This window comes from Xenopus laevis, chromosome 4L, assembly GCF_017654675.1.
Source record: "Xenopus laevis strain J_2021 chromosome 4L, Xenopus_laevis_v10.1, whole genome shotgun sequence".
NCBI classification, from domain to species: domain Eukaryota; kingdom Metazoa; phylum Chordata; class Amphibia; order Anura; family Pipidae; genus Xenopus; species Xenopus laevis.
The window spans coordinates 43,183,963-43,204,523 of record NC_054377.1 but is presented as its reverse complement, the minus strand read 5'-3'; the positions used below and the strand labels follow the sequence as shown (position 1 = coordinate 43,204,523).

General features: G+C 38.3%; 1 protein-coding gene across 3 annotated transcripts; it reads right to left on the bottom strand.

Annotated features, from left to right (window-relative positions):
- Positions 1-372: 372 nt before the first annotated feature.
- Positions 373-19,447, bottom strand: sall1.L (spalt-like transcription factor 1 L homeolog). Of its 3 annotated transcripts, none has more exons than XM_041589143.1 (4): positions 19,224-19,447; positions 14,819-14,911; positions 8,788-12,179; positions 373-1,870 (listed from the first exon to the last, which is right to left on the bottom strand). In XM_041589143.1, the coding sequence occupies exons 1-4, from the start codon at positions 19,294-19,296 to the stop codon at positions 1,430-1,432; spliced, it is 3,999 nt and encodes a 1,332-aa protein (XP_041445077.1). In that variant the 5' UTR covers positions 19,297-19,447; the 3' UTR covers positions 373-1,429.
- Between the last annotated feature and the right edge of the window lie 1,114 nt (positions 19,448-20,561).

Genomic DNA, 20,561 nt, shown 5'->3' with positions numbered 1-20,561 from the left:
TTCCAGAAACATCATACTGACGAATTTGGGAGATCATAATGAATATTGTTGTTCTTGAAATAAGACTGTGTGTTCTCATATTACTTTTGTTGTTATATATTTGACAAGCAGATAAGTGAAGTGGAGCAAATTGATTATTCTACCAGTCTTTTAGGGCAGTTTACCCACTGTCTTATGACAATATATTAATGAAAAGGAAATCGGGTTCCTCTGAGGAGGAACTACTGTCTACTACTCCGTGCCACAAACCTGTCTAGTATAATCTTTATAATGACGCATACTTTCCCTTTAAATCATTAATCATTTGCATTGTAATCACCACTGCAGCATCCCAACTGGCCAGTGCCTTTACTCAACAACACACACCACATCTGTTGGAAAAATTTTGTATTTGATTACTTGCTTAAAATTACAGTATTTTCTGCTATTTGTCAGTAAAACATTAATGGAAGTGGACTCCCAACTTTCATAAGAAAGTGCATAACTGTCCATTTCCCACTAATACAAAATGAAACACACCTCACTTTTTTCTTCTATTCAAGAATAGAGCTTGATTTCCGATTAACCTCTTCACCGCAAAAGGCGTCTCCCAATGCTGAGCAAGGCGACATTGCCACCTGACCTTTTGCTAGCAAAAAGCGTCAAGGAATCTATTTACATTTTCCCATGAAAGCGAATATTTCATCACTTTATATTTATATATATTTATATATGTACAAGCATCTACATTTTTTTTTCTTTTTCCACAGAAGGTTGTTCAAGATGCTAGATTTAGCAGCAATTGTGAAATTCCAGCACATTTTCTAAATCAAATAAATCTACAGGGCAAAGAAAAATGCAAGGTGTGAATTGCAACAAAATATATATCTTCTCCCAAATAATCTATGTGCTCGTCACTGTACACACAATTATAAACAGTGGAGACAAGTTAAAAGCACAAGACACCTACTAAAGAGGATAAAGGTATTTTGGAAACAAACAAAAACAAAATGGATCACACCAGAGTCCTGATAAAACCCCACCCCTCCAAACGGTATTTGCAAGTGGAGAAATTGTCTTCCCTTTAAATGTGCATTCATATACAGATAAAGAGTCCATTTCCCATGTTTCTTTATGCATTAACATAAGGGACCATGTTAAAACTAGAATATATAAAATAAGTTAATGCCAAAAAAATCAACTATCAGGACTTGTCATTGCCATAAATGTTACAGCTTGTATACACAGCTCTAGTCTATTAGTATTTAGTTCCAAATACAGAGACCAAAGTTAGCACTTGCATTTGTATGCAGAGCTAAGTTATATCACTAATAAATACACTCACTTAAAACTCTAGAAGATGACCATGGTACAAAAATGCTTTAATGGTGCAGTTCACAAAAAAAAATGCAAGCTCCAGTTGCATCAATTGTTCTCGAGCATCTCTATGCTAATTTGTGGCTATTTCTTTGCTGTCTTCCACAAAGCGCATAAATCTGAAGGATGTGCCATTTTCACTGCTTGCTAATTTCTCCAGACCAGCTAGAGGTGCATTTGGTTCAGAGTTCTGGAGCTTTTCTAGGCTTCCAGTCAGGCCACTGATGGGGGAGCTCCCACCATTTCCCAAGCTCCCAGCCATTGGAGTAATGCCACCATTCTGAATGACAGAAATCTCGTTGGTCTTCATGGCCAATCCATTGGACAGGGCTGCCGCATACTGGTTCCAGAAACTTGAAGGATCTCCATTCCCAGCCCTTGTAGCTAAATCCTTCTGGAACATTTCAGGGAACTTAACAGGGTTTCCTCCAAGAAAAGCCATAGGTCCATCAACTGAAAGTCTTCTTCCTCTTCTTGCAGGTGTGCTGTTCCACATGTGAGTTCCCATATGAACCTAAATTCAAAGAGATCAAAATGGATATAGCGTAAATAAATAGGTTTACAATGATTATTGTCAAAATGTTTTCATGTCCATATCAACAAATACTCAATGCTTTTCCTTAAAAATTGTCATTCTCAAATGAACAATAGACATTCTTATTACAGGGGCAAATACAACACGCTATTGTTATCGGGAGAATGTTTACCTTCATTTCAAATGCCCTATTGTTACATAGCTATAAACAGGATAGCTCGCTCACAATTTATAGTGCCATTTTTCACTGCACAAGCTAAGATTAAAGTAATAAAAAAAAAATATATATATATATACAAAAAATAAATAAAAAAAGAAAGGATGTAAAAAGTATGGTTTTCTGATTACTTAGAGGCTCTTCTTAGAGTAATTATTCATCTCACATTTCTGACAGCAATCTCTAGAGACGTCCTCTGTCAACACTGTGTGTACACATGTTAAGTGCTCAGCTACTGCAGAAGGACCTGAATCAGACATGCTCTAGCAGAATAAGAGTATCTTGTTTATACAAGGAACAATTAAAAAGTATTATATATAAATAGGTCAAGAAAGAACTGTTCGCACCATATAAATCGATGCTGTGTAGTACCAATCAAGAAAGCCACACTGCATGGTACAAACATTCTCTGAAGTGGGCTCATATTTATAAAGGTCCATGTTTTGGATAATCACATGGAACCTTTTAAGAAATTTACCCCCTCACACACACAGGTCCTACAAGTTCAAAAAATGTGTGTAAAAAAAGTGTGTGTCTCTTGCTTTTACATCATATTTGGTCTATTGTTCAGAATATTATATGACGTACAGTATTTATAATACAATGTACATATGTGATAACCAGCCATGTGCTTGTAAACCATCAGCGTTCTGGCCTAATCTCACCGTAAAGCAAATCAGCTACTTTCTCTGTTTCTAACACTGCCACCACCCCCTTACTTCCTCCTGGGGTTATTTCCAAAACAAAATGCATTGCACCACCTTATATGCTTAAATCTTCGGAAATGAGTTACACATATTCATACCTCCCAAAATTTTTGAAATAGAAAGAGGGACAAAAAGATTTGCTGCAGTGATTTTGTGACCACACCCATTTTTGGTCACACCCCCTAATTACCATGTTCATGTTACAAAACGTGGCAGGTTATGAAAGTTTGAACACATTTCTGGGTTTTTATGTATTTTGCTAATGAAGGTGAATTGCCCTTTAAGGTGCAAGTCAGTTTCCCCAAGAGACCTGCTTATCTTAAATTGTTACAATTACTTATTTGCTTATCTTAAATTGTTATAATTACTCATTTGCGTATCTTAAATTGTTACAAAAGTATCCAAGTTCACCTGGTGGCTGTTCTGTGCTATCTGTCAAAAGCCAAATAAGTAAGAAACTTTGTATCTTTTTCTGGCAGCTCAGTGCAGGAGATCAAAGAGAAAGTTGGGACATTTCAGTAACAATCCTGGAATGTGGGTTGAGCTGTCAAAATCGTGAGTGTCCCGCTCAAAACGGGACATTTGGGAGGTATTCTTATTACAAAATATGCTGTGCCTTAGCCTAACAAAAAATGAGGCTGTCTCCTTTGTACCTATTCCTTAAATGAAAAACTCAACTGCTCTACCTCAACAGTATGTTTGTGTGTAAATACATACACATACTTTACATACATCACAAAAGACCAGGCAAAGTAAAACCTGAAACACTAAAGATGTTGCTGAACTACAATAATAAACATTCCACCAACAGTCTTGCCTGCTGGCAAGTTGCAGTATAAAAGCATCTGGAGAGACGAAGGTTGCCGATAACTGCAATAGGTAGATTGGAAGTTTTTTTTTTCCTGTTCTAATTTGTCTTCCTAGATAAATTACATTGTTTTACTGGAACCCAAATCATTTTTTATTGCTTTAGGTAATCCAATAAAAGATTTCTTTTATTTGAAAAAAAAAAAAGTCAACATGCCAAATAAGCTATGAACATGCAGATATTTTGTAAAAATATGGGTTAAATTAGAAAGCTGGAGTAACTTAATATCTATAAAGATGAGGGTGCTTTAAATAAATCTAAATGCTTTTAATGTCCTGGGTTTAAAGAGCTAATGCATACCAGATTCCTGCTTTCAAAATGCAACAGAGATAGAAGAGTGAGTCTGAATGTCTTCAGCGAGTTCCAAACCCACTAAGTCATGTCTTACAGTAGTTAAACTGCCAGAGAGGACTCTGGGTAATATAACATACAAATAAGCACAACATGGTATTATGGCCTCCCTTGGGGTTTGGCTTGCTGTGGCCAATGAGCATAACAGGTAAAAGATTAAAGGAAGAACTATCAGATTTTTAAATACTTTTCTATTCCTGACAAACTCATTAAATTACTTTTTCTGCAACTGTGACACAACTGGAAGATATTAGTATACATTGGCCAGGGCACCAACTTCCAAAGAATTTATTAGGGAACAAAAATCTAGCCTGCAAAAAATTGTATCACATTCCATACCCATTTTCCACAGGTCAAAGGTGTTACAGGCCTTGACTCCAGATGTACTAAACAGTCATAAAGTAATGCCCTCACTGCGACAAAACCTGTTGGCATTACAGAAGCCAGCATAAGAAGAGTGACCACAGTACAAGTAGATATGCTAAGTACTGAGCAAGCCCAAAGCAAGTCTTACATGCAGCACCACTAGAGACTGAGAATGAAGCCAACAGCAGCGAGCAGGGTGGAATTCCACTGGAGGCTTGTTGTACCAAAGCATGATAAGCAATGCCAAAGAATTTCAAGTCATAACTGTGTTTAATTACAAAAAAAATACAAGCATTGTGGCTATGCTTAAAATGTATATTTCCTGTAAAGAACTATGGTCACCTGAAAAATCTAGGGCAACATAAAATAAAAACACATGTGCCTTTACTCTATATAAGACGCAATAATACAAAGTAATTTAAAAAACCAAATACTGCTCTAAAGAGCCAACCCTGAAATTGTGATCAAATACCCTCTATAAAGTCTTTACAAGACAGACGAGATGGCTCAGTCACTGAAATTCAACTTCAAAACTCTGTTTGCTTCCTATGACTATATCTACTAGCTTCTTGTGGCACTGAGCAAATATTTCATGCAAAGGGGGCCCAACAACCTTTCTGGATACGGAAATGTAGCTCCAATGGCTATTTTGTAGCTTATTTATATTTACTAGCTAGGAGTTTATAAAAAAAAAACAGTCATTTTACAAAATGCACGGAAACAATATTTTTGGTGTTGCTGGCCCTTTTGTGCCTGGAACTGTAGCTGCCAAACTTAGATTGTAAACGCTTGAATGCATAGAGACAGTGGAGGCCAGAAAGCTTGCAACACTTATATGATTCATTAAAGTTAAGGGGGCAATGCAGGAAATGGCATTATGACAAAAAAAGCTGCAAAGAAAAACTAAGCCAACATTACTGATAACTGTATTTCACTAATAGTAACCTAGCAGTAAAATATTTAAAAAAAAAAAAAAAAAAAGCAATATAAACAATATAAAAAGTAGAACTTTTCTTCCATTTCCATTGCCCATTCTTGTGAAAGTAGTTTATTACCCCTAAAGTACAGTACAACCTTTTTTGCAGTTTTATAGGAGCTACACACTAACAGGAAAATTAATATGCACTAAAATTGTCTTCTTTTTGAATATGTATTAAAGCCATAGGTTTCTGCTGGATATATGTTGGGCTAGCAGCCAATCATAGCACTAATCAGACATTCCACTATTTCCATTACTTTGTCAATTTTTTAAACTTAAAATGTGGGCCTGGTAAAAAGTATAATTTCTGTTATGAAAAAAGAACTTAGGGCTATACATTTTAATGCAATGTATTATTGTCAACATGAGATTTCTCCCAAATCCCAGAGGGAAGAAATAAGCTATTACTTTAAATCCATTGACCGGTGGCTACCAGTTGGCTACCAGTTGAAGGTTAAGAACGATTCTTCTGAAGATAAATGCAAGATGAAAGCCCCGTTTCTAATAATTTAAGAGAACTAAATAGAAAAGTAACAACAATAATAAAAACAAAGAGATTTATAAAAAGCATTCAATTTATTTCTGAGAGGCCTTTTTCACTTTCTGACAAGCATCCTTGATGCAGAACATAGAAAATGAAGGCAGATAACCCACGCAAAGTTGTATAAGCTCCCTCTATAAACCATCCGTACAATCGTATAAGCTAATTTGAGTGCATGTGTGCAATTGGGTGTGGAGTTGCGTGATTATATTAAGGCACAAGGCTGCAGGTCATATGGTTTTGCACAGGCTCTAGGATTCCATGTTGAGTTTTAATAGCAATATATTTTAAAGTGCATGAATGGTACTGTCCATTTATAGAGAGAAGCTAAGAGCAACCTAAAATGTGACCAATAGCAGACATGGAACTTGCTTATGAATCTAATTGCTGCGAATTCCAAGCTGGATAACTTCCGAGCTGGAAGGACTACTGCTGGACCTGGAAAGCAGATCATCAGGCAATGAATTTACTGTTTGCAATTCAGCTCGTAGCCAATGACCCCACCACCAGTATGTCAGAGCAGTAACGAGCCAGGAACTTGTGTGTCAACTGCAGCCCCAACCCGCCAGACTGCCTCAAGCCCTGCAAGTACAACAATTACTTGCTCCTCACCAATGCAGGAAACAAACAATAGTAACACATCAGGCGGCAAAAGTCACACATCATTAGCCTAAAGGCTGTATTTACCTTTCATAATGTATCAAAAACATCCTATGTAAGTCCACTAATTGTAAGTAATAAGTCTTGTGTAGGCAAGTCATTCTTTTTTTTAAAGTGAAAGTAATAGCATGGATTTCCCTATGGAGCTCATGAGTACGTCTATCAGCAAATGAAGTCTACAACTGACTATAGATATAGGCTTCAATTTGGAAATGTGAACCTCTTTTTATATGGTTCTGCAGAACAATGTAGGTGGAGCTGGACAGTCACTAGAGAGGGCTTTCTTTAGTGGGTGTTAGAGAATTGTGCCAACTGCCATGAAGCCATGTACTGAATAGAGACTGGTGCCATCTGCTATAGACTTCCATTGCAAAATCAGAAACAGACATAGTAAAGGAATCTTGCACAGGGACACAAACTATACAAATACTTCAAATTTAAAAAAAACATGCATTCCACTTGGGTTTATTTTTGGTACTGTAATAATTTGGGGTCTCCCCCAAGAAAAAACAACTCCATGGGACAGATATGAAGCTAGCAGCTGAATGACGGAGTTCCGTAATAAAGCATTCTAAATTCATTAATTTGGCTGCATTTATATATGGTATCAAGAAGGAAAGGTTTGATTACTTACTTATTGGGCATATGTTAAAATATTGTGGATTTCTTTTGTCTCTTGTCTTATAGCTGTATATGAACTATATTTTTTGTTTGGCTTACATAAAAAGTATAATGTATATGTATAATGTGCATAATCACCACAAATAAGTGAAGTGTTTATTTTGTTACAATATATCGAGAGACACAGACAGCTTTTGACCCCCATAGAGGATGCTGGAGTTGTGAAATAGTGCAGCATAATTCATATGACCAGTATCCATTTTCCAGGACATGATCTTTGGGGCATATTTATTATGTGTATGTGTTAATTTATACATCACATATCACTAGGCTTCGCAGTGTAAAAAATGGCATTAAAAAAAGGCATTTCATTTTATACAGCATAATAAGAATGCCCCTTAGAGTGACTTCCGCCGGAAATGTAAAATAATGGTGGCAAATCTGGTGTTCGCATGGGGTAAAATTAAACAAGCCTCGATAAACGACCATTTATTTTACACAGCTTTTTACACTATTTTTTCTGCAAATTATGTTTTACACAGCATAATAAATATTTCTATGAGCAACTCTCCTAAAACTACACTGTCTGCAAAATCCTCCCTAAAACTTTAAAAATACATAGAAACAAAACTCTATAGAATTCAGAGCATATTTATTTACAGCACCAGACTAAACAAGAATACAAGCATAAATGTTTGCAACTTTGTCATGTTTTCATCTTACGCATATGCCTGTATGTGTCCCATTGGAGTACTCCTTGTTCTCGTGGGACCTACGTCCCAGAAAAAGGCAGCAGAAATGATCATCCTGATCTCTTTATCTGAGTAGCATCAGCCATGTTTTTGTAACTGGCCCAGTCATTTTTTTTAACCATGTGCATTTAGGGTTTAATATCAGATAGAATAGATAGAACAAGCTAGATCAAAGAGAGAAACTTTTATTGCTACGCTAATGATGTCAATACTTTCTTGCAAATATTCCTGCCCTGTCACACACGCTTCACTAGTGCAGTGCAATGGCACAAGTCTCCTATTTAAGTTATGATTACTCCTTTAATATCTTATTAATGTCCAGTCTTTTTTTGAAAATCCATAAAGACGTTGAAGTTAAAAAGTTCATAATTAAGAGCTTATTTTTTTCCATTAAAGAAGACAGTTGCTGATGAAGCCATATATCAGCTTTATCATTCTATAGAGAATAGTATTGCAGTAGGTAGAATCCAAAGACTTAGCAAACAACAAAAATAAGTGCAAAGTGTGACCTCTATGTTACATGCAAAAAGCTTATTTGGATTGTGGGCCTATGAGCTTGCATTTCACAATGTCACATGGAACAGCTGAATCCTGGGGAACAACCAAATATAGTAAGCCTTTTAAGCAATTAGTCATTGGGACCTTATAAGCAAATTTGCAGTGCCTACATACTGTTAATGACTGGGAAATAAATGAAAGGCAATACCCACAGATAATTAAGACAAATTTCTGCATTTTTTTTTAACTACACATGGTTTAACACACTAGATAATACTGCAAACGGGAATTCCATATCATGTGTAAATCAATGAATATAGGAATTCAGGTTCTTACCTTAAGGTTGCCTTTTGTAGTGAATGCCCTTCCACATATAGTGCAGGCAAATGGTTTTTCACCAGTGTGAGTCCGCTCGTGGATTTGTAAAGCACTGGAAGAAGAGAATGATTTCCCACATGCATGGCAGTAATGCTGCTTAGGAGTCCTTCTGGCCAAAGCAGGAAGCAGAACTGGTGACGTGGCAGAAGATGGCAGAGATCCTGATGAAACTATGTTTGTTGTAGGCTGTTCTTTAATGTCCTGAGAAGAGCCATGCATGAAACCATTAAACTCAGTCTTTATTATAGTTGCCAGAGGGTTAGAAGGTGCTGAGGGAATTGTTGGGTTTGGTGTCATACTGGAACTGGGTTCAAAGAGTTGTGATGGTAGATCCCTCATCTGGTGAGTGAGCATATGCTGTTTCAAATTGCCCTTTGTTGAAAAGCCACGATTGCAGACTGTGCAAATAAATGGTCTTTCTTTGGTATGGCTTCTATAATGAATGTCCAAGGCACTCTGACATGCAAAGGTTTTGCCACAAATATCACATATAGTGTTTTTATATTTACACCGATCTCTGAAAGGGAATAGCACACCTAAAGGTTCTTCTTTGATCACTTTATCTGTGTTACTAGATGTCAAGTCCAAAGCCCCTCCATTAGCAGGTGTAGGGGACAGTCCATTGGTTGGGTCAAGAGATACAGCTCGCTGAAGCTTCTCATCTGTGTTGGGTGATTTCAGATAGTCAATTGTGCTATTGAAAGGAGACAAAGCATGCATGGAGTAAGTAGATTCAGAGGCAGCAGGGCTTCCAGCACTCTGGCTTTCCATGTCACAACCAAGAGATGAGGAGTCATTGGTCATACCATCACCCTCAACAGACCCATTTTCAGCTGACTTTAGACTGGCTTGGAGCTGTTCAGCAAGTCCAGCATTGATCAATTTCATTTGATTTTCTAAAGCAGTAATACTTGAAACTTCAAGTGGTAGTGGTGAAGAAGATAGACTGTCTTGAGATGCATCAATAGATTTAGGGGTGTCTGGGACACTGCTGTCTGGACAATCTTCCATGTTTTCATCTGAGAAATTGTCTAGATCATCAATAGTTTTCTCATCAAAGGACCCAGTATCTGATCCCATGGAGTCAGGGTAGTTTTCAGCAACAGGAGTATTAGGAATCTGCCCTCCCATATGCATCCTAATATGCTGTTGAAGTACAACAGCATTTGTAAATTTCTTTTGACAAATTGGGCATGAATGCTGCACTCTAAGAGGTGGCATGGCACGATGGACACTGTAATGAGTCTTTAAATTACCTTTAGTTGTAAAAGCACGACCACAAACTTTGCATTTAAATGGTCGTTCTCCAGTATGTGTCCTATAATGCATTTTTAGAGCACTCTGGCAACTTAGCACTCTGTGACAAATAACACACTCATTTGGATCACTTGACTTTTTGTCAATATTCTCTACAAGCTGTTGAAGTTTTGAAGTCTCTGATGCAGGTGCTGCATCCAAAAGTCCCCCGAACGGAAATTTTGCTTTAAATTGCTCAGACATTAGAGGCAAAAGTGGATTTGGGAACATGGTTGAGATGCCAGAGTCAGTTGTAGGAGAGCAGGCAGAAGTATTAAGATTTTGTTGAGAGTCTGAATTTTGAGACTGGTGTTCCTCTTTGTCTAAAATGGGTGGCATGGCAGCCTCAGCCTCATCTGAAAAATGACTAGTTTTTTTTAAAAGTGACTCTGAAGCTGTCTCACTTTTTACTGAGTCAGGTGGGCTGGCAGTGGGATGACTAATAGATAAAGCCTGTGGCTCTTCAGTTTTTATAAATGGAGACAAGGTGGGAATTGTTGGTGGGAGAGGCATACCCACTGATGTTGTTAAGGTAGGTAAAACTGGTTTAGTGTCCAGCCAGTTAGTTACAGGCTTTTCTGGTGGGATGGACATCCCATATGGTATACCAGTGCCTGTAGGGATATTGTCTAAATGTTCTGGTACTGGATATGGATTCATCTGAATATGGGGATATTTTTCTTTATGACGCTGAAAATGGACTTTAAGATTCCCTTTGGTGGAAAACCGATTTCCACATATGTTGCATTTAAATGGTCTCTCGCCAGTGTGAGAACGTAGATGGATCTGCAAGGCACTGTCACTGCCAAAAACCTTAGCACAGAATCTACACTTGTGTTTGAAGAATGCCTCATCAGATGTACTCTTAGTTTCAAAAGCAGTCACACTGGGTGGCTTACTTTTCCTCAGGGAGTTTAAATCCTCTGCTGTTGTTCCTATGCTGGGCAATGAGCTAGGGAAAGCTGTGGTATTAGGGGCAGGTTGAGGTAGTAGTGGATTGGGTGCAGGGCTTAATAAACTACTTATTGCAAAAGCTGGTGATGATGTTACAGGAACGGGTGTGTTACTGACCTGTGAGCCACCAGAGCTTGAAGGTACTCTCTCTGAGGAGGGTGGAGTAACTGTTGCTGCCAATGAATTTATATTTGGAGAGGAACTACTGATGGATGGAACTGTGTTAACTGGGTTGCTCTGAGGTAGCTGTATGGGGGGTAGTTGCTTCATACCACTGATGTTAGCTGATTGGCTAGCAAGACTTTGTGCTAAGCCAGCTGCTGCAGCTAGCTGCTGGGACAAATGGGAACTCAGAGTAGTCAGTGGAGTGGCAGATACCCTTAAAGCCCCTTGAGGGCTACTAGATGAAGTGGGCATCTCTGCACTCTGTGATGCCAACAGTAATATTTGGTGACGGATTTGTTCAATCAGATGCAACTGGTGAATCTGTTGCTGCTGTAAAGCCAAGAGCTGCTCCATGAGTGCAGGCACTGCCAACTTGTTGTTTGCTGCCCCCTTAGTTTTGGCTTCTTGGGAGAATTGTGCCACTGCCACTCTAGTGCTCTGAAGGTTCTCAATTATGACATTGCTGTTAATCATAGAGAAGTTGCCCAAAGCTGTCAGATCCCTTACTTGAGGTAGCGAAGTTGTGATAGCTGAGGTACCCAATGTGGGATTATTACTGCTTGAATCACCATTGTCCACTTTGTTAGAACCACTGCTGCTATTGTTAGTTTCCGAAATCTCCACCTCCATGGATTCTTCTTTGTCAGGCTTGCCGTGCTCACCATGCTCTGAAAGGTCACTGCAGTCTGCTTGATCTGAGTTATTAACTGTGTCATTCATGTGCTCATCAGGATTATCTGAGGGGAGACTAGGAGAGCTGGCTTCAGCAGGAGGTGGTGGATTTTCATTCACAATTAGAACCAATTGATTTTTAGTGCAGTTCTTCTTGTGTTGCAACAAATCTGATAGTTCAAAGAACTCTGCACAACATCTGCTACAGACATGCGCCTCCTTGTTCTTGGGCGTCCGATGGATTTGACCCCTCTCTGTTCTTCCTAAAAAGGGGAGAAATTCAAAAATACATTATATATATATATATATTTTTTATAACCAAACGTATATATTTTTTTCTTTCTGTTACTGTAGTCGTTCGTATTAAAATGAAACCACAATGTAAAACATAAATGTACAAAAATAAATAAGATTAAAGATCGAAACAACTAATCTACAACTTTTTTTTTTTTTTAAATAAAATTGAATCTAAAAGAACTAACGTGGAAACCATCAGTGCGGGTGTTTTATATAATGACTGTCATCTCGTAATCCATCAAAATATAAAATACTATGAACAGCAGACATTTGGCAATAATGAAATTCCGTAGAAAATATTGATTTCCAATATTTCATGCTCCTTATTGCCTAGTTGGTCGCTAGGCGCAAATAAACAATTTGAAGCACTCATTAAACCTTCCAGTTCTTGTTGTTGTCAGTGGCCTCCGATATACTTGACAGTTTGCCCTGTCTACTTGGGAATCATTTAGACCCCAATCAACCATTTCTGACACAACCAAAGGATACTAAACAGATCAAACTAACTTAAACTGATTAAACTACACCAAAAAGTTTTGAAAGATAAAAAAATTAAATAGAATAAAATTTTTGTACACAATGTACAAAGTTTAATCAGCAATTAGCCCAGTGAAAGGAAAATATGTTACAAGAATTCTTTGCAGTAAAATCTAGCTAAAATCTATGCTCCTGCTATAGAGTAGTATCCTCCCACTAAATTCTATGAAGCATATTGAAAGTTGCAGGAAATCAAAGGGGGAATATATAAACATGCACACCCTGCACCACTGTGCTAAGTATGCATATCAGAGATTTGTATATGAATGGTTTAAAGCGACAGTATGCAATTGTTGCATGCAGTCCTCTATTCACACTAGTTGCTCACATTTCTTATCACACCCAGGCCCATTTGCAAATTAAACATAAAAAACTCTAACTGATCCTATTGAAAAACAGGATGGTTTCCTATTGTTCACCCAGCATGAAGACAGAAACTGCTGTTTTGCAAAATGGAGAGCGGTTATCTTACAAGGCTGTGAAAAAACCCTGTTTAATTCAGAGATTACCACCCTGTGTGTTTTACTGCATTTCTTACAACAACAAAAAAAAAAATCACATAATGGGAGTTTCCGTGACTCCACAATCAATTTGTCCATGGACAAATGTGAAAGTCTAGTTTATGATTTATAGACAGGAACGACTGTTTAAAAAAAAAAAAAAAAAAACACAAACTAAAAAAAAAAGAAGAAAATTAAATCAGTGTCGAACATGAGGCATCATTTTGAGATCTAACTTGTATTATTCTGCATTATGTGGAGATGTATTCCACTAAAATTATTTTTCAAGTTTACACTGACCATCCTAAATTTCTAAAGTGTATTCCTTTATTTTGTACATGCTTTCCAAACACATTATAAACTCGTGCAGTCAAATCCTCAGGAATATTGCGCTGACATCATTTTAGAATACATAACTATACACTATACGTCTGCTTGCATAATACTCTTTTTAGTCTATTTTTTCTTTAAAAAAAACACACCACATTTTGTGTATGTTTGTGTGTGAGTGAGAGTAGAGAAAAGAAAATGTGTGTATAGATAGATTATAGATAGATTATAGATCTATAGACAGACATAAAAAAACCCTCATAAATGAACCCCTATTATGCCTATACTGAAATTAAATTGTAAGCTTCAAAGAGACAGGAACCAGTGTGAATGATTTGCTGTGCTGTGAAATATGTTAGTGCAATACAAACCAAGATGTGTATTTGTGTATAATATATTACACACACACATATATACATATACACAAGCGCTTGTACTCTTTGGCCCTGCCATACTCACTGTGACTGGGAAAAAAAGTGTGTGTGTGTGTGGGGGGGGGTGCTTTGACACTAAAAATTTCTTTTTAGACAACTTTGTAAAGAACATCCTAGGCAGGTTCTTGAAAAGTAAAATAGACGATGCGGATTTTGTGAAGGGACTGTGAATGTATATGCATTTTAGAGGCTTTCTTTTCTCCCATAGAAATTCCGTTTCTAATATATTCAAGGGAAATGTTGGTTGCACATTTCCATATGTAATGGTTATGTCCCCATCTACTTTTACAGCCAATTATGAAGGAACAAAAAGCCATTCTGTTTGTGCACACATTTTGAACGAAATGCATTAAAACTATTATGTCAGCATGTTCTTTTAAGCTCTACATTCAGTGGAAAATACTTTTCAACCAGATCACATTTATCAAAACATAATGCCACTTTAAAAAACAGTTTTGCTTGGTCAGCTGTGCTTAGGCAAATAATAGCAGATTCAGAGCTAAACAGCTAACAGAGCGGGCCAAAGCCTCTGCTCCAATAAACCAGGCACGATTGCCAAAATATAGCACTTTTTTTTTTTTTTTTGGATGGGAGACAACCAGCAGAATTCTCCTGGATTTATATAGTTAAAAAGAAAACATTTTTCCAGACACCTTAAAATGCTACATTTAAAAAAAAGTTAAAATACTCAGATTTTTTTTTTATTAACAAAAAAAAAGAAAGAAAAAGCAAATTAGACTATTTTTAGACAGTGTGGCCAAATGCTGCTCAACTGTAAAAGAAACAAAATGCCAATATACATACTTTCATGATTAAACTTTAGTTTTATTTCTTCTGGTTCAGATTTCATTTCTTCAGATTCTCTGCTGATCCTTAGTTGTAGCAAATCCAGTGTACCTAAAATTAGAAATAGACGATGGTGTATTTGCAGAACCCAGAAGCAAAATGCTATACATGCTGCACTATTGATTTCCACCAAAACTATATACCTGAGATCAGTTAATATTTTCTATAATGACTCTAGAATCACATATCTGATAGAACAGTTTGTGTGTAGGATTTTCTGATCCATTTACTCATATTTGTTAGCCCAATATACAAATCATTTTAAACCATAAAACGGTTATGTGTTTTCAAGACTCTGTAAGTTGATATGAATTATGAAGCCCTCTGGCAAACCTAATGTAAATCTCTTCACAGTAAAATTCCTGAGAGATATATAATTCAAAGAAGTAATAAAAACACCCATTCTAATAAGTAATAAAATGCTTTAAAACTATAGGCAATTACAATAATTGAAATACTGTAAATAAGACAAATCTGGTGCTGTATATGTATATGTCAAGAGTTAAAATACTATAGTATTAAAGGGGTTGTTCACCTTCCAAACACTTTTTTTCACTTCAGTTTTTATTCTGAACTGTTACAATTTGCTACATTAGTAGATACATTTATTAGCAGTATCTGTGGAATATTAGTAATAATTTTTAATGAAACTCAGGGATTCTGCTCTTCAGAGCCAAATATAAGAAATGTATCAATTAATGTAAAATGTAGCATTTAGAACAGTTTAGAGAGTCGGTGACCCCCTCCCCCTCCCAGAGCTTCTTTAGAAAGACACAAAAAGGTGAAAATACAAAACTTTAAACACCAGTGTTAGAAAAATGGTCAGAAATATAATTGAAAAAGGCATTTATTTCTGACTAACTATTTGATAACAACTCAACTGAAAAACAAGTGTTGGAAGGTGAACAACTCCTTAAAATTAAAAATATAAAAATATAAGCGTCATGTTATGTTAGCGAACACTAGGTGGGGATCCAGATACAGAGCTTTGAAGGGAAAAAAGTATAGGACAACTTCACTGTCATGCTTAAAAGAAAGACTCTTTGAGGCAACATCTACACTTTGGCTACATAAATATTGGCATTGAGACAAGAAACTAAATCCCAGTTGTTTTGGAGAGCACTGGTCTATGGGAAGTACTTGTCAATCCGCTGTGGGTTTGTGTTATTGGAGGGCAGGAAGGGGGAATGGGGTTAGTGAAGAAGTGGTGCTGATAAGGTGTAGTTAGTTTGTTAACTCCCTGCTAAGAAAGATCAGGAGAACTGGATCTGGGGTCAGGGAGAGTGAATCAAAAAACATATTGGGAGTCTGAACTTTGTCACCTTTTCAAGAGATGAGGCCAACAAAGGTTAAGAAAGCAGAACACTTAGATTGATGCACATCTCCAGGCATCAAATGAGCAGAAAGAGTGGCTTTCCTTCCTAATTTGGGATGTATGCTTGTGGATGGATGGATGAGCACTGGGATGGATGGATATAGACAGACAGGCAGATAGAGAAAGAGAGAGAGCAACACATACAAAAGTGCCCAGCAACAAAACTGCAGTTCCCTAGAAATGAACAGATGTTCCCCAAACTTACTTGTTCCCCTTATGTGAAACCAGACAAAATGCTGGTCATATTAGAACAAATACTTGCCCCGATATCAAACAGCAAACAACAGATTAACAACTGATACTTAAAATAAAAACGTAATAAGTCCAAGTTCCAGCAGCAGGAATAAAAATGATTTTCAGCAATAAATTGACTCTGGTCCTTGCAAAAATAAATAAGGTTTATATTTGGGAGACAGGCGACAGTAGGGATTTTTTTTTTTCAGATAAAGAAGTAATAGAACGTCTGCTGCTTTGCTATTTACAAAGAGAGTAGCAGCTGAATATTATGTATCATGAGAAGAAATCATCAGCCGCCTGCCTGTGACCGTGAGAAAACTTGTTGCTCATCGGGTGATGGCCTCAAATAAACGTAAAAAAAACATTATACAGTTGCAAAGTGGATCGTTTTCCTGAGACACAAACAAATTCAGCGGATGACTATGAACAAAAAGTTGCTGCGACAAACAAATGTAAAAGGTTTTGGCCATTATTTAACTACAAGTCAGGCTGCGCAATTGCATAATCATCTAACGTTCCCAAATTTACTGCTCCGTGTATTACCGGCATAGTAATATTATTACAACAGGATAATCCTGTAAAACTATTACAAACCATGTCCTGCAGGCAGCTTGCTCAAGACCTGGTGACTAACTTATGTTAAATGCTTGGTGATCTTTTCAGCCCTTCTAATCATTTACTCAGCGCCTGGAACAACAGAATTTCTTGCCAGTGAGATATTTATGGGGGAAAAAAGTAACAATTTGTGCTCATTTATTTATGGCTATTTAAATATCCGATAAAAACAAAAAATAAAGAAGGGGAAAAAAAATCACAACATTACAGTTCGTTTTCCCCCCCATTTTTACAGCCTATAATTAATACAAAACACAGCAATTATGTAGCAAAAAACAAGATCTTAGATAGGAGAAAAAAAATGGCTTTGATGTAGTTTTCTTTTTTTCTTACCAATAAAAGTTTCTAAGGAAACAGAATACAAAGGGTTTGCTCCAGAAAAACACAACACAAATCCACCTAAGCAGACTTTATATTGTAAATGTATATAATTACTTTAAAAGAAGCACAGATTCCTTGGGCCAAAGGTGTGCCTAATACGCATACATTGATATAATATATACGCACATTTATACTGTCCCACAAATTGTCAGTTCTGAAAACTAATTTGTGGACTCTTCTGTGTAAGGAGTTTAGGAGAACGGATTAATACACTCAATAATTATAGTATCAGAGGATTTTGATGGGGGGGGGTTACATATTTCTAAGCTTGAAAATCTTCAATCCTGAATTGCAGACTTTGGAGTATAAAATTCAGGTTTGTTTGGTTTTTTTTGGAAATTAATTGGCAGGGTGCGGTCTGATAACTACAAATATACTTCTTGGGATGGGGGGAAATTAGCATTTCTAAACTAAAGTCAGGTTAAATTAAAAAATAAATGTAAAGATGCTAAAGAATAGTGTAAATTAGAGCCTGAAAGTTCCTAAGAGCGGTTTGGGGATAACTGGTTTAATGAGTAACCAAGCTTAGCTGGCAGTGAGTTAATCTTTTAGCTGCTAGATCATGAAAACTGTGGCTCTACTTTTCCCCAAATAAGTCACTTTGCCACAAACAGCATTGTCCCTATCCCTGGTCTGGCCATTTCTTTTTTTTTTGGGGGGGGGTCACAAAAAGGAAAAGATAAAGCAATGGAAAAGCTAAAAGTTATCTGGGACAGTCAAAAGGTGTTTCCTTCTGTTGTCTGGAAAGAGGGGTCTGCCTAACTGCTTAATAAATAATATCTTATCCCCAGAAAGTAGCACGTAGAAACTAATAGAAAAAATATGATTATATCTATAGATATATATGATATATATTAATCAAATATCCACCTCTGGTGATTGAGTTCATGTGGAGCTCATTGTTTGTTAGTGAATGGCTTGGGAGATGTGCCCCTTTAATATTGCACCGTTTCACAATGGGACTTGCTACCCCTGGAGCTTTTTTAGGAAAAGGGGACAAATCACCGCTCAAAGGTTGGGGGGGGGAGGCTTTTGTAATAGAGCAGCAACTGTCACGCAACAAAGGTAACGAAATCAAGTCGAACTGCACCTCTCGAAGCCCTAAAAAAACTCGGCCCCGAAATCAGATGCCCGTAGAAGTATCTTTGGTGGCAGTGTTTTAGTAGTGGCCAAAGCGTTAGGGTAAAACAGAATCCGATCTAAGCGATCTGAAACTCGGTGCTCCAGAATAAACTCAGTAATCTACAGATATTGTTTGGAAACCAACCAGACACTTTACCCAGTTAATACAAGCAGCTTTGCCTTCCACCATGGGCATTTCCACATGAATTACAGAAAAAGTGAAATAATGTAGAAAAATGTGTTAAAAGAGATGCCCATGTAGCGCTGGGCTCCCCCTTGGCACCCACAGGCAGCGTGAGCGCATCTCTAGTCAACAAAGAGCTCTGTACAAACTGAAAGGGATGAGATCCCAAACTTTGCAAGAGGTGCCACTTTGTTGGGGTTTCTACCAGACAGGGAAAGTCACGGTGCCCCGAAAAAGAGTACTTGGCAGCGGAGCTTACTAAGCGTGCGGAAAGTCGCAGGATCAAAGTGAATTAGAAGGGTTAAAGTCGCTATCGGGAAGCTGTGAAGGACTTGGGAAGAAGGGAAGATGAATGGAGCTCACACTGCCTGCAGGACTCAAAAGAAAGTGTCACAAAATGGGAGATCCGGAGTCCGAAGGGGGAGACAAGAGACGGAGGTGCCACTTACCATGACTTCCAGGCAAGGCCAGGCCGGGGTCCGATTGGAAATGCTGGGGTTTCGCCTGCTTCCTCCGAGACATGCTGGCTCACACATCAGCTGGGGCAGAAGACAAATAATTTACTCCCAAAATGTGCTCCCAATTGCGGGCAGGGAGCCCCAGCCAGCGCGCATGTGTCCTGCCATAATTATGATGATCAATAATGCATTGCGATTAATCATAGGAGTGGGGTTAGTAATAGGGAGGGAGGGGGGGCTGGCACATGGCCAGCTCTATTCAAACCAACTCGCCCTAATCAATGAGCCTGTGATTCGCCAGAGGCCCCTGTCTCTCTCAGCTGCCACCCAATGATAAGGGGGCCGGCTCTCGGGGAGGGAGGGGCTTGTGATTGGATACAAGGTTTAACCCTCTTAGCAACAACTCGCCGCCGCCGCTGCTGCTGCCACCACAGGAATGTTTCAGGGGCGATTTATGGATACACGGGGGGTGCAGGGTACCCAACTATCCATGGCTTCTTCCTGATGTAGATCGCAAGCTCTGTGACACATGATGAATACACCGAGGCCGCCGGAGTGTGCGACAGCGCAGGCGATCCGCTAAGCGATCCATACAGCTTCCCTCAATAGCGCAGCCAAAATCGCAAGAGACGTTCCCCGGGCAGCGCAGCGTATCTCTCATGTTATAACCACCTTGTCAGTGCGATCTGTCGCACCCGCTTAAATCGCCTGCTGTAGCGCGCATCTGCTCGTCTGAACCAATAGCTGTTGCTGAACTGGATGCTAAAAGGTGTAGTTCAGCAACAGCTGGAGGAGCACAGACTGCGACACCGGTCATTCTGTTGCCATCAGTGGCAGGTAGGCTTAAGGTTACCCGGGGCTCATTTACTAATGAAAAGCTGAATATTTTAGGGTACTACGGGGATATCTGTCTCCAATTGTACTACACAGCAGATGAATGTACTACACAGCAGGGAACGGAATGTATGAGCATCTTGCAACAGTCGCAAGATGGGGATTTAGACTTATTGTGTATCTGACTGGATTGGCACTGACTGGCCTAGAGTGTGTGAAAACTGCAGAGCAAGTTGACCATAAAAAAAAACCCATGTGTCGCAGTTTATAATCGCCCGCCCAGGCGACTTTCACTCTTCTTGCCCGATAACCTCGTTTCTTGTCATAAGAAGTCTTTGAAAACTCTGGAGTTTTTCCAGCCTGAAAGTTGTGTGGCAAGTAGCAAAGCTCCACCCTCCCCCTCGCCTTTGATTGGTTACTGTGCCTGTCTTTCAAGGGGAAAAGGCTACTATTTTAAGAATAGTTGAGTGGGCGGAGCCAGGTAGCCAGTGGAAA